Source organism: Parasteatoda tepidariorum, chromosome 8 (assembly GCF_043381705.1).
Source record: "Parasteatoda tepidariorum isolate YZ-2023 chromosome 8, CAS_Ptep_4.0, whole genome shotgun sequence".
Taxonomy (NCBI): Eukaryota; Metazoa; Arthropoda; class Arachnida; order Araneae; family Theridiidae; genus Parasteatoda; species Parasteatoda tepidariorum.
Window position 1 is genome coordinate 89,370,590 of NC_092211.1, and position 14,200 is coordinate 89,384,789.

Here is a 14,200-nt window from a genome sequence, read left to right on the forward strand (position 1 = left end):
AAAAGAAATCCTTCTTTATAAAGTCATGGTCATGTAAAATAATTTCTTTTTGTTACCTTCCATACAAAGCACACTTATTATTGTTTCTAATGAATAAATGTGCTCAAAATTTAAAAACTTCATAATTTTATCTTTACTTAAAAATAATCTAAAAGTGGAAGCATTTGATGAAGGAAAAGTAGTTTTTGATAGCTTAATCAAGTTTTTACAATGGACCCAGAATTTTATTGTCGAAAATAATTATTAGCTATTGTAAACATGAAGTAATTTATAAATAAAAGTATAAAATTACAAGTGATCAATCTACTATATTCTTAATCATTTTGACGTTAAACTCTTTTTTAAAGTTTTTATTATTTTGACAATTACTTTTAAAAATCTCAAATTTTGATGTAGAAATTCATAATCTATTATAAATATTTAATAATTATAAATAAAAATGCGTAAAATTACAATTTATTTAATCTGTTAACTTCTGTAGTTGAATTTGGATCACTGGTTGCTTGCATAATTAAATTATAACCAGTAAAAAATTTGAATACTAAAGTTTGTCTTATAAATAAGCAAGCATTATATCTTATTAAAGTTTAATACATAGTTAAGAAAAATAATAATATTATTATTATTTTAATAACGGCAGGCACTGAACTTTCGTTCGTCGCTTTCGAAGATGCCAGGAGTGTTGTTATTTATCGTTACTCAGTGGGCACCTGTGAACCAAAGACACGGAGGCGAGCAACATTAGCCACGCCACACTGTTACAAATACCCATTCATAGGGTGGGCCACATTCGTACATTCACTCATCAGAAGACAACAGAGAGAGAAACATCCATGCCCAGAGCGGGATTCGAACCGGCAGTCATTGGCTTCCCAGTCAGGCACGCTAACCACTCGGCCACCTGGCCAGCAGAGAAATAATATAAAAGTTTACATACTAAAATTAACATGTTTAGGAGATTTATTCTAATAACTGTATTAAATATTGATAGTAACTTAATTAAAGCTTTAAATTGAAAAAAATATTAATTGATTTTAACAAAAATTCATTTTTTGGTATTTCATGATTAGTTTACTTATCAGGGAATATATTATAATCATGTTTTGTAATTTTCGCATATATATACGATTATTGGCTAAAAAATCTGCCTAAATCTTGACATAAAAGAATTAAAATCAATATTTAGATTGATAACAATTAGCAACTCATAGCTATTATCTGCAATATAAACTGAACTGTTGTAATATATAAAATAATAATGATATTTAATATATTACATATGATGAATAATGATATTTAATGTATTAATATAAATAGTTCCATGTTTTTTGTCAAAGCAGTTAATAGTTTCAATAATTTTTTATAAGTGATATATGACTCATAATTGTAATTGTTATAATAATTCAAGAATTGCACATGATTTGAACAGCTATGTAGCTTGACTTTGAATTAATCCAATGGCAATAAAAAAACTTGCCTAGGTTTTTGACAATTTTTATCAGATTGAGATTGAAAATCTAACCTTAATTGGTTAAATGTCTTGTAATTTCACGATAAGTCTCTCATTATATTTAATTTTTTCTTACTTGAAGGATGGTTTTGTTCTTCCACCCGCTGTTCCTGATGATGGTAGAAGACGTAAACGAAAACGCCAGTTGGTTGTGGATGCAGTCACTAGTTTGACCGGTGACCAGATAAAAAAGAACATTTTATCTGCCAATAAGAATTTGACTACACCTTTGGTAATTTCGTTATTTCTAAATGTACTTACTGCTCAATGTATTATGTTTTAAGTATCAAAAGATTTTATACATAGATGAACAATTTCTGATTTAATTTCTTTCTTCAAATGACTCAAATACAATGTAAACAAACTGCTTTATAGGAAAAAGCTACCAAATATAATAATAAATTGAAAAGTTAGTGTCACTCTCTAATTACTTCAGAATAGTTTGTATTATTATCTTGAAATTTAGACAAGGACTGCAAGAGAAAATTTTAGATCTGATACTAAAAATCGCTCAAAAATGTTGACTGGTTTGTTCGGAAGGAACTTAAAATTTTTTTTTTCCCTCATAGGTTTATCATTGTGATAAATTCTACTTTAAATGATTCTGTTTTTTCTGACATTTAAAAGATAATATCAATGACGTTAAAAGTCATCCACACTATTTAAAAATCACACATTGCAATTTGTTTTCTTTCAAATTAAAAAATACTGATCACGATTCGTATTTACACTATTTAAAAGCCACATATTACGATTCACATTTAGGTTATTTAAAAATCACACATCGATTCGTATTCACAAAATTTAAGAATTAAAAACAATGATTATTAATTTTGGTAATTGGTACTACTAGTATTGTGATAATAGATGTAAAAAAATCAGTCCTGATCTGTCCAAGATCCCAAAAAATGATCCCCTTAAGCATTATTGTTCTTCATATCTTGGTCACTTGAACAGTATCTTGTGAGAAACCTCATCTTGGTGAGGAATAAGTTTTCCTTTATGTTTTTTTTAATGAAATAAAGTTGTTGTTTAAATCTATTTATAGGTCAAACCAAGTACTCTGGAGTCTGCTAAGTCTTTGATGACCAGATTGGGATCAGGTAATGCTATGCATTGAGCTCAACCGTAGCCACCGAGAAATAAAGCCGTTGAGATCACCGAGGTCTTTTAGTGACGTCACTAGCAGTAGTGTTTAGCTGATAAGCCTCCAATTTAAAATATTTGTCATTCATTGAACGACAGCTTCGTTTATCTGTCGGATACGTGATTCATTATATACCTTTATTATAAATATATATACCATCATTATACAAATTTTAACAATGCCATAGGCATGTGCAGTCCCAAAATGAAAAAGTAATTACAAAAATGGGCTTAAAGTCTTATTTTTAAAGTTTCCCAAAAGTGAGGAAATGAAAAGATATTGGATTAGTTGATTAATTCCATTAACTGAGACAGTTATCAAATAACTGTTAATAGTCAAGTAAGTGTTATCTCTTATATTTTAATGTTCGTTTTTGCAGAATGAAAGCAGTATTTAAAAATTACAATGTTTTGGGTATTGTTTATTGTTAGCAAATATTATAATATAAAACTAGCAAAGCATTCGGACCAATTAGTGATCAATTAGTGAAATGTATTTTATTGAGTAACATGGAAAATGATTTTAAATTAATTTTTAATATAATTTTTTTAAAAAAAGTTACAATTTAACAAAAACAAATTTGTAGAAAATTTTAAATGCAGTTTATAAAAAATATTCAATATTTTCTTGTCTTTTACCGTTGCTTAACTTTTTAATTATTGAACAATTTCTGCCCAGAATATTATACTAATAATGTTCTTGAAGAATCTCTATTTTGTGATTTGATGAATTTTATGAATGTGCCAATAAAATTCTAATTTCTTTATTTCTCTCTTTTCTGCCATGATATAACATTTTTATTTGTCTTGTATTTGTTTCCTTATTAAAATGTATAATTTCTTATTTTAAAATATATGATTAAATCCAATATTTGATTATATATTAAAAAATAATAAATTATGCACTTAAATGAGGTTAATTCTTTTGATTGTAAAAATAGTTTATAATGAATCAAGATTTAAAATTAAAAGAAAAAAAAATATTTTAAAATCATTTTCAATATTATGAAATACACATAATATTGCTTCATGAAAAGCATCAAACAGTTCACCTTTTCATCTTGTTGAGTTATAACTTGATAAATAACATTCATTTGTTCTAATAAAAAGCTAAAAATTCACTTCGTATTATTCCTGAAATACACATAATATTGCTTCATGTAAAGCATCAAATAGTTCACATGTTAATTTTGTTGAGTTATAACTTGATAAATAACATTCATTTGTTCTAATAAAAAGCTAAAAAGTCACTTCCTATTATTCCTGAAATGCACATAATATTGCTTCTTGAAAAGCATCAAACAGTCCACATGTTCATTTTGTTGAGTTATAACTTGATAAATAACATTAATTTGTTCTAATAAAAAGCTAAAAATTCCCCACTTAAAATTATTTTAAGCTAAAGTAAAAATATTTTACGTCACTTAAAAGTTATTATAGTTTTCTCTTAATACAAATCTGAATACCAGATTCGCTTATGGTTCGCTGGCAGTTGCGAGGATGACGTCACAATCCTACTGTGAGGCCTTGACTCTCGGTGGCTATGACTCAACAAAATATATATTGATAAATATGGTTGCATTTAATTGTTTTAGAAATCTTAAAATAATACTGTTTCAGATTATCTCTAATTATGGCTGACAAGTACTTTAATTATTCAATTATTAATTAATTAATCTATTGTTTAATAGTTTAATTATAAATTACACTCTCAACTAATAACTTAATCATTCCATTTAAAATCCCATTGTATAACATTTATTTTTCGCTACATTGTATAGTGGGAAAAAAACAAACAAAATGGACCATCCTGAATAAATTTTGATCTAATGATCAGATCTTCACGTTCTAGGAGTCATCCTAAATGGTTTGAGAGGGTGACTTCAAATATGCTAATTAATAAGTGCAGACGGTATTTTAAGTTACGAAATGAGACCCCAAATAATACTTTCTCAGAATAAACAAACTTTTTTTTCTCCTAAGGATTTGTTTTTCTTACTCACAAAATATAGGGGGTAGCCGCAATCTGGGAAATGTGGTCCTCATAGTTTAGGCACCTTAGTGCTAATTTTACTTTTTTCATATGTCGCCGTATCTTAAAAACTGTTTGAAAAACTTTTGCACTCAATTATAAAATTCTTTTATCCAAAGATAAATCCGAACAAGCAATAACTTTTAAAAAATACTTGTTATATTTTGAATTGTAAGGGATAGAATTTTTTTCATCATTTTATAGAATGTGATTTTACATGGCAAAATACAAAATTTGAACAAAATCGGTTGATTGAAAAATTGAATTTCAGGTATTTCAAATTCGATTTCTCAGGAACTATTTGACCGAATTTGCTTAAATTTTGTATTTTGCCTTGTAAAATTATATTCTTTAAAATTATGCAAAAAATTGTGTACCTTACATTAGAAATTTTTTTTGGCTATTATGAAATAAAATAATAAAAAATAGTAAATATTTACTAAAAGTTATATTTTGCATGGAATTATCTTTGAATAAATGAATTTAATAATTGTGTGCTATATTTTTGTAATTAGGTTAAAAAGTTCTCGATATAGCGAAATATCCTAAAAAGTAAAATTAACATTAAGGAATCCAAGCTTTGGAGTGCTCTCCTATTGGGACCCTATTTCCCTGATTGCGACTACCTCCTATATTTCGGAGGTCAGAAATCCGAGTCCGTTGAATTAAAGGTATTCAGAGAAAGTACATTTTTGTGTGTGATTTCGTAACTTAAAATATAGTTTGCACCAATAAATTAGCTTATTTAAGGTCACCCCCTTGAGCCTTGAAGATAGAGCCATTAAGATCCGATCATTAGATCAAACTTTTTTCAGGGTGGTCCTTTTATTTGCGCAATATATATTGAATTAGCTTTTAAATTATTGCTGTACTGTAATTTGTTTCTAAAAAGTGACTTATTTTGTATTCTACAATATAATTAAAAAAGGAAATATAAAAAATGTACTATTGCATCTTTTACTGAAAAGGAAAAACCATTTTTTTTATTGCTATATTTTTTTTGGCCTTTTAAGTTAAAATTATTTTATTACTTTTTGAGTGACCAATGTTCACATACCTTTGGATCACTTATGTCATGGATTTTGCCGGAACTAGGAATATAATGGATATTCGGCCACTATTCAGTATTTGGCTCTTTTGCCGAATTTCGGTTGGCCGGTCGAATGTTCAAACAAACATTCAACAAATTTTTTTTTTATTTGAATATGTTTTATGAAGAAAAATCTAAAGTGGTGTTTTTATCTATAGAGTTACTAGAAATAGTTTTTACTCTCTCATTTTTTAAATTCTAAAACTTGCACACGGCTTGCATTTTTCTGCTCTGAAAGATATATGGAAAAGCAAGAAAAATTAAAACTAGTTTACTTTATGCTGAACCATAAGTTTTGTACTGCTAATTTTTTAAAATTACTATCAGGCTAGTCAATTTCATTGTGGTTTGGACACTTTCTGTTTTAAGGCTGTTTTTCGAAGGATCCTCCTGATATGAAATGATGCTTTTTTGCTAAAAATATGCTATTTTTATAACTGCTGTGAATTTGCAACTGTTATTCATGACTGTTAAGTCAATCCAAGACTATTTAAAGCAAGTGCTGTTTACGCTTATTTTGAAAATGGCGCAAAATGTCAATATGGAAAAAGGCCACTGTTTCGTGAGAATGAAAAGCGTTTGTGGTCTAATGTTTTAATATTTAAAAACTTACTCCAATGCTGCATAACCTGGGCTCATAAAAATTTGCAAAAACTGAGAATACAGCTGTAATTTTGATTATTTTTATCTCAGTGGAAAAATGTTGCCAAATTAACGCTTTAATAATTGTTTGCCTGTTCTAAAGCTCAGATAATTCTACACAGCAAAATTATGTATATATAGTTTAATATCATTGCATTGCTTCAAGTGTAAGCCACCTAAACTGTGGCTTTTTTATTTTCTTTGGCGACAGAGCTTGGAAAAACAGCCGTAATTGAGAAACTTTTTTTCTTCTTTTTGTTTTGTTTTTGTTTTTTTCCATTTAGCTTTTTTTTTAAAAAAAAAAGAAAAAAAAACTTTTTATCAGCCTTTTTATTATGATGGGGCAATTAAAATTATTTCTATTGGACTTTTGTTCTTTTTTTAAATTTTTTCTTGAAAATGCAGTGATTTAAAAACTTAAATGTTCAGCTTTAAAATTTTCTTTTGAGAATCAAGATAGATTTTTATTTTTTCTGTTTCCAAGAACGTTACTGATAGACTACATTTCTTTTAACGTTTTATGGATTTTTTTTCTGAAAGTATTATTTTTAGCATTTAAGTTTTGTTTTAAAAATTCGGATAAGTTTTTTTCTATTTCTTTTTTTCAGTGTGGCAATTTTAGTTTTTTCTTTTTTTTTTGTTGATAGTTGTTAGTCTGTTCTTGATTTATCTTAAATATTTCTTATGCATAACTATTATAGTTTTTCGCTCTGTACCCAATAATATTTTGGTTAGTTTTGACTATTTTTCAAATGCATGAAAAATAATATTTACGTATTTGTTTTTTGTTTTTTTTGTTGAAAAAAAATCTTGTAATTCCGCTGAATATTCGACTGTTTATTTAAATCACTATCCGTCACATCCTTAGTCAGAACCACACATAATGTAAATCAACTCCTTTGTTTTATTTTGTATTTCATTTCCAATATTAATAATTGGACTTATTGCCTTATTTTGTTGTTGTTTCTCTGCCATTACAACATTTAACTGACGCGCACTCACCCCGTGTGGTTAAATGTAGATGCTGAATAACAATAGGTATAATTTGAAAGTCATGAATTACTTTTACAAAGTCATAACACTTTTAAAAAAGGCATGTCATTGAAGAGCAACAGATCCTTCAAAAAGCAGTCTTTAAACAAGTATTCTCCTTTAAGACTTTCAGAAAATTGTTTAGCAGTGAATATTAGAAGATAAAAAATATTAAGAAAATTAGTACAACCACCTCCCTCACATTGATTTTTCTCCTCAGTACATAATTTTAATACACTCGTGATGCAAATTCCGCAGCTTTATTTGCAAAAAGCAGAAATTGAATTAAATTAAATTTTAAAGGAATTTCATTTAGAATGATCAAAAATAACCTTAAAAAGAATACTGAATATGTTATTCTATTAAACTGGTATGTACATAAGAATTATTTTTCAAACAGAACAAATTTATTTTTGTGCAATTTCTTTTCTACTTAGGTTCCTTGGTTCCTAAACTGATTCTTGGACGATTTAAAAGATTGAAAACGTTGCCACAACTGGAAGAAGATGAAGTTTCTGGAGGTAATAAGTGTTGAAATATTATTTGCTATTACAGTTGACAAGTAGCGCTTCTCACTCCTGTGCCACAGTCTGTGGGCTCTGTTTTGGGTCTAAACAGGATTGACTCTTCCATCATGGGATACAAGGCATTTCATTTTTTCAGTGGGTCAATAAAATGAGTACCAAGGATGCTTGGCGAATAAATACTGGGGAAGGCGAGGGATGGGAGTCCTGTGATTGGCTGATCACCCGACCTTAACATCTGCTACTCCACCCCAGAGCCCATGATCAAGAAAGCTAGGATGGACATAGTGGGCCTTGGACTATGCCACAGTCTGTGGGCTCTGTTTTGGGTCTAAACAGGATTGACTCTTCCATCATGGGATACAAGGCCTTTCATTTTTTCAGTGGGTCAATAAAATGAGTACCAAGGATGCTTGGCGAATAAATACTGGGGAAGGCGAGGGATGGGTGTCCTGTGATTGGCTGACCACCCAACCTTAACATCTGCTACTCCACCCCAGAGCCCATGATCAAGAAAGCTAGAATGGACATAGTGGGCCTTGGCCCTCCATGGGCTGTCGCACCACTGAGAGAGTTTCCAGTTGGCACTCGATAAAACAACTTTTGTAGGCTGAGCAAAAATGGATGTGATAACATGTAGTTGTTATATTGTATGCTCATTAAAGTACTGTAAATATTAACCATACACCTAAAAAAAATGCTAGAGCAATTTTTACAAAAATTAACCGTGGTTATTATGATTTTTTTTTTTAGTGAAAACAAACTCTCCTTGTTTTTACAAGAAAAACCTGCAAAAAAAAATTTTTTTTTTTAAAGAAATTTTTTTTTATAAATAAATTAGATTTTTAAAGAAATGAAATTCGGCTTCTTTTCAAAGAACACCACAAATGTTTTATTTGCAGAAATACACACAGCCACTTTAAAAGCTTAAGTGTCTATATAAATTTTAAGTTATAGAGCATGTTTATATGAATTGAATATCTACTATATTATTCGAAATTCTATGCTTGATATTTATTCCTAATGGTTTGTTATAGAGGCACCATTAAAAACTTATTTTAATTTCTTTTAAACAATTCAACTCTATACCCTTTTTCAAGACCATTACTGAATGTGACGTATAATGCATCTACATTATGAGCATTACATTACATTAGTTCTCTACATTATGGATAAAATTGCAAAAAAAGACTAGGTGATGAAAAAACATGAAAATTAAGAAAGATTCAGTGTTTCCTAAAAAGAGGCTGAAGAATCTGTTGGAAGCCTTTGTTAATGGGATACCTGTAAGTGACGTAATGTGGGAATTCTATCCTGAGTGGTTGCTGAAACTTAGCATTTGTTTGTGTTAGCAACTGTTCTTTCCATTCTATTTCTAGTAAAACAAGTCCATCAAGTATCAATTCTCTTAAGTGACACATTCTATATTCTTTCACAATGATTCTTTCTCAAAGATTTCAATTCTTTCACTATATACTTACACAGAGACTTAACACAAAACCATATGGAGCATAAACAAACTAATTATGCATCAAAGTTTCTCGGTACAAAAAACAAAAGTATATATTACAATTACAATAAAATGCATAAACTAATAATAAATCTTAAAGTTAGGTAAATGAAGTAGACAAGAAAGGATTATGTTTCAACTCATTCCATGTGGGATCTGTATTTAATTAACTTATTAATTAACTTATTAATTAACTTATGTAGAGAAACTTAGCCCAACTTCAATATGCCAGTTTGCTGATAAAGATCAGCTGGCATTGACGTCATAGGTCTTAATGTGTGGGTAGGGGAGGTCTTCTTGAAGTGCAAGTATCCTATTGAAATCAATTTTTTTAACACTAGAACAGGGAGAAAATATTGTGCACTGAAATGGCAGGAAAGGGCCATTCTAATTCAACAATTTTAAATGACGTACCATGGCAAAAATATGTCATTTTTGCGTACATTTCATAACACATATTTAATGTTACATGATAGTTTGTTGAATTTTTGAAATACTGTTGTATCAATTACTAGGCAAACAATTGGATCATACTACAACTAATTTAATAATTCACTCATTTGATATAGTTGATTTCAAGTAAATAGTATTACAAATTTAAAGTAATGCAAACTAAAATGAAACACAATTGATAAAATATTTATTATTAATATGCTCACTTGCAGAATGATTCATTCTTTCATTCCGTAAGTGAAACATATTTTCTGTGTCTGTTATATTATTATAAATGTAGCTGAAGGGGTATTATGTAAAGCATTTCATTTAAATTTTATTGAATGATTAAAATCACAAATGCATATTAGGAATTAATGCAAATCTAATTTTCAAAAATTTTTCTAGTATATTTTTCGCATATAACTGAATGCACTATGTTCTTGTTTCCATTGCATCTCTGGATACTTTATCTCTGAAGCATCAGTAATGATTTGTGGGAAACCACAAGTACCTTTCTTCATCTAATTTTAATCTCTCCTGTTGATGGACTTTCTTGTCACCCTTTCTTAAATTATCCAGCCGCATGATATTAAAAAAATAAGTGCAGTTTATTGTCTAGAAGGAATATTTTGGACATCACGAATATCCGCACCATGCTTCAATGCTTTTGAATCGGGTAACTTTCTACAGCAAAATGTAATGAACTCAGTAGAAAAACACTTTTGTTTCTTTTGGCTTGATAGATAGTTGTCATGTTCCACTGTCCTCAATGAATAAAGCACATATTATTCAAGAATTTCTCTTCTGCCGTTCCTATAATGTGTGACTTATACAATAGTTGTAATTGTTTAGATGAGTTTCTGTTCATTTAATGACCACATTTTCAGATAAGGATTTGCTTTTCATCTTTTCCCAGTTAAAAATAAATCTATTCAAGAGGTATTTAGTTTTGACGTCAACAGATAATCAAAATTTTATTTTGAATTTATCGGATTTGTATGTTAGGCATATATTCCTGAATCTACATTTAGCGTTCGATACCAATAATTGTACATCAACTGCAATATTTTGCCCTGGCCAGTACAGTTTTCAATAAATTTATTCCACATTTCTGATGCAAGAGCAAATTTATCAGTTTGTAATCCAGTAGGTCTTGATATCTTTTCATCGAACTTCAACAATCTTTTTTCCTCTTTGAATCTATCTCTTGAGATAGTTCTTTAAAAATGTTATTCCCTGTGCCTCAGACAACACTATAAATCTAAACCTTTTTCTTCTTGAACTATACCGTCATCCAGTCTTTATATCCAAATTGCTGATGTGTTTCTGATTCTGTGCATTTCTTTATATGCAACAAGATACCATTGTCAGTGAAAAGCTTGAAAGCACTTTGTCATAAAAAACAAGAGTCTGTGCAAAAGAGTTTAGTCCTGCTATTTCTTGTAGAACATTATAAGCAGGAACATGGCCACTGTCTGAATTTTTAGAATTTACTTTATTTCAAATAAGGTTATCTAGAACTCTAAAAACAGCATAGCAAAAATCCGGATCCTTTTTTGCACATTTATTTCTGCTGTATTTTTTTTCTTCATGATTTCGTTGTCCTCTTATTCACTAATGGTGTTTTTCTGGAATTCCTCTTCAATGTTTATGGAAGTAATATCAACTTCAACGCCATCAGACTAATTTCCCCGAGATCTCCTGCAACAATTTTTTAATTTCTTTTTCAGTAAGACCTCTTTTTTTTACTTTGTAAGTCATTTTTTTTTAAAAAATTTAAAAGCAATATATCAGTAAACAATTGTGTCTATATTTTAGCATATGATTCCTAGCACAAAGGTAAGATGACACTTGACTGGGAATTTATACTGAAATACAGATTTAGAACTAAATAGAGAACTGATATATTAACTCTTAACAACTGCCGTGAGTTATCTCATAGAGTGAATTAACAGCAAAACACTACAGACAAAATAAATGTAAGATGAAAAAAAAATTATTTAAAAAATTTTATAGCTGTGATTTTTGATGTTAAATATGACATCACGGTTTTATCCATTTTTGAAACTGTCTTTGAATGTAAATTTTAAATTGTTAGTAACTTTTAGAAGAAAATTTTTTTTTCACAGTTTGATAATGTTTTTAAATTGTTTAGATGTATTGTTATGAAAAACTATTTAATGTCATGAAATTATCAAATAATAATAGTAGTAATAATAATAATAAAAAAACTTGAGCTTGAAATAACAACTTTATAGAATTGAATATTAGTATTATAGAATTTTTGAATATTAGTATTATAGAAAATAAGCATTTATCTATCATTATTTTTTAAAATTTTACCTGAAAATCCAATTGAATCTTTTACATTTTAGTTTACAAATACTTTAAATCTTCACTAGAATATATTTCATTAAAGAATCACTCAGTTCAATAGTTGAAATTAAGATAAATAATTATTTCTGTGTTTCATTTCAGAAGAAAGTGATGAACTGATCCGTCCAGTGAGAAGGCGAATTTCTGTATCAGAGTCTGTCGTAAGTAGAAGTGGTTTAATTTTAAGTGAATGACTACTAGTATAACTGTCAATTTTGTATTGAGGATGGAGCATAAAACTCATAGTATCAAAAGAAATATATGTATTAAGCATTTAATTAGATATTTTTTTCCATAAGCAGATTTTGAAACCGACTTGAAATATTCATTTTATATATATATTTAAGCCAGTAACGAGGAACATGCATACGTAGGGTAATCGCATAATCTTGATTATTTTGAATAGTTCATAACTCTTAAAAATCAAATCAGTATGTTTAAAATTGACTTGAAATTTTTAAAGTTATAACTTAAAATTAGCGTAAAACGAAACTAACTTCACATCTACATCCTGGATAAACGGAATTAGCGGAACAAAAATTTGTCATAGGATGATATTGTTTACAAAGGAGTTAATTAACTTTTACTTTACAATTAACTTTTTGATATAATGCAAAGAGAGAAGGATATGTGGTTTGAGAATTGATAATTTTTATTCAAAAATATCAATTTTGTCATTCTAAAGCGTTATAAGTAAACTGATCTATATGTAGAAAAGAGAACTGTTTCGAAATTTTTCACCTAATGGTTTCCTCCCAGATAGGAAATGGAAATATTTGAGATTTAGATTTTTAAGTTTTTTACTTGAGATGCAAATAATTCTTAATCCCTTATTTATTTATTTTTAGTTATTTTTTTCATTTTTTTAATCTTGTAACCTTTTCTCCTGAAAAACTACAAAAAAATAAATAATTATTTATTTGTAATAGTTTTTCTTATGTGTAATATTGAATTTATTAAAAGTAATAATAATAAGTATGTTAAAAATAATAAGTATGTTTAATACTTAATATGTAACAATAAGGTATTAAGTCCTTCCTTCTTTTTTAAAACCAATTTTTACAATTGATTTTTTGTTATTTACTCCTCTCACTTTTGGTCAGGAAGAATTCAAGGCCAAGTTTTCATTACAGAAAGCAAGTTTCAAGAAGAATGTGTTCTCCTAACCCTTCCTGCTTGAGGTAGTTTGTGTGGACCAACAGCAGAGTTTAGCGTTGAAATAAACATTTATTTAAATTTGTTTAAGATTGTTTAGAGGGGAAGAAAGCTTTGGAGAAATTGGTTCAACAAGTTGAGCTAAAAAAAGAGCTAGACTTATTCAGATACTTGATGAGTTTTTTAGTATAAAGTATCAAGCAAATGAAAGTATAAGTATTTTATTGCTTGTCTTAAAACAGTAGTAAAAAAGTTTAGTGAAGCGGGTCGTTAATTGGATCAGTTGTTTCGAGGCTTTCGAGCAATAAGGCATCTACCACCTGAATTCTCCGGTATAGTTCAGTTGATTTATTGTTGGAAAGATAAAAATTTTACTATTGATAAAATTGCTGAAGAACTGATAAGAGAAGAAAGCAGGTGAAAACTGATATTTGTCCGATGTTAGTGCTTTCAATATTTCTTCTATAAGTAAAGATTTTTAAGAAAGATATGGCGACAGAAAATAATCTCACTCTAAATTAATGGTAGGAAAAAAAAACAATGTCATTGGTCCATGTCATTACTGCCACAAGTATGGACATTTAGTTGGATCAATGCAGATCAAGGTGCTTTTGATTCGTTTAGTTAGTTTCAACTTCAGACTCAAAATATCTTACATTCTGTTTTAAAAGAATAAAATAAAACAAACTTAATTTTTTTCAAACACTGTTTCTTATTTCGAATTCTATTTTCTCAGCACTGAATTTTT

General features: G+C 28.6%; 1 protein-coding gene across 1 annotated transcript in view; it reads left to right on the top strand.

Annotated features, from left to right (window-relative positions):
* LOC107448911 (meiotic recombination protein REC8 homolog) overlaps positions 1-14,200 on the top strand; it is a gene marked incomplete in the record, with an annotated part of 134,317 nt that overhangs the window by 36,812 nt on the left and 83,305 nt on the right. Inside the window, 4 exon segments of the mRNA XM_071184357.1 lie at positions 1,593-1,742; positions 2,559-2,613; positions 7,890-7,973; positions 12,400-12,458. Of these exon segments, the coding sequence (XP_071040458.1) occupies positions 1,593-1,742; positions 2,559-2,613; positions 7,890-7,973; positions 12,400-12,458 (348 nt within the window).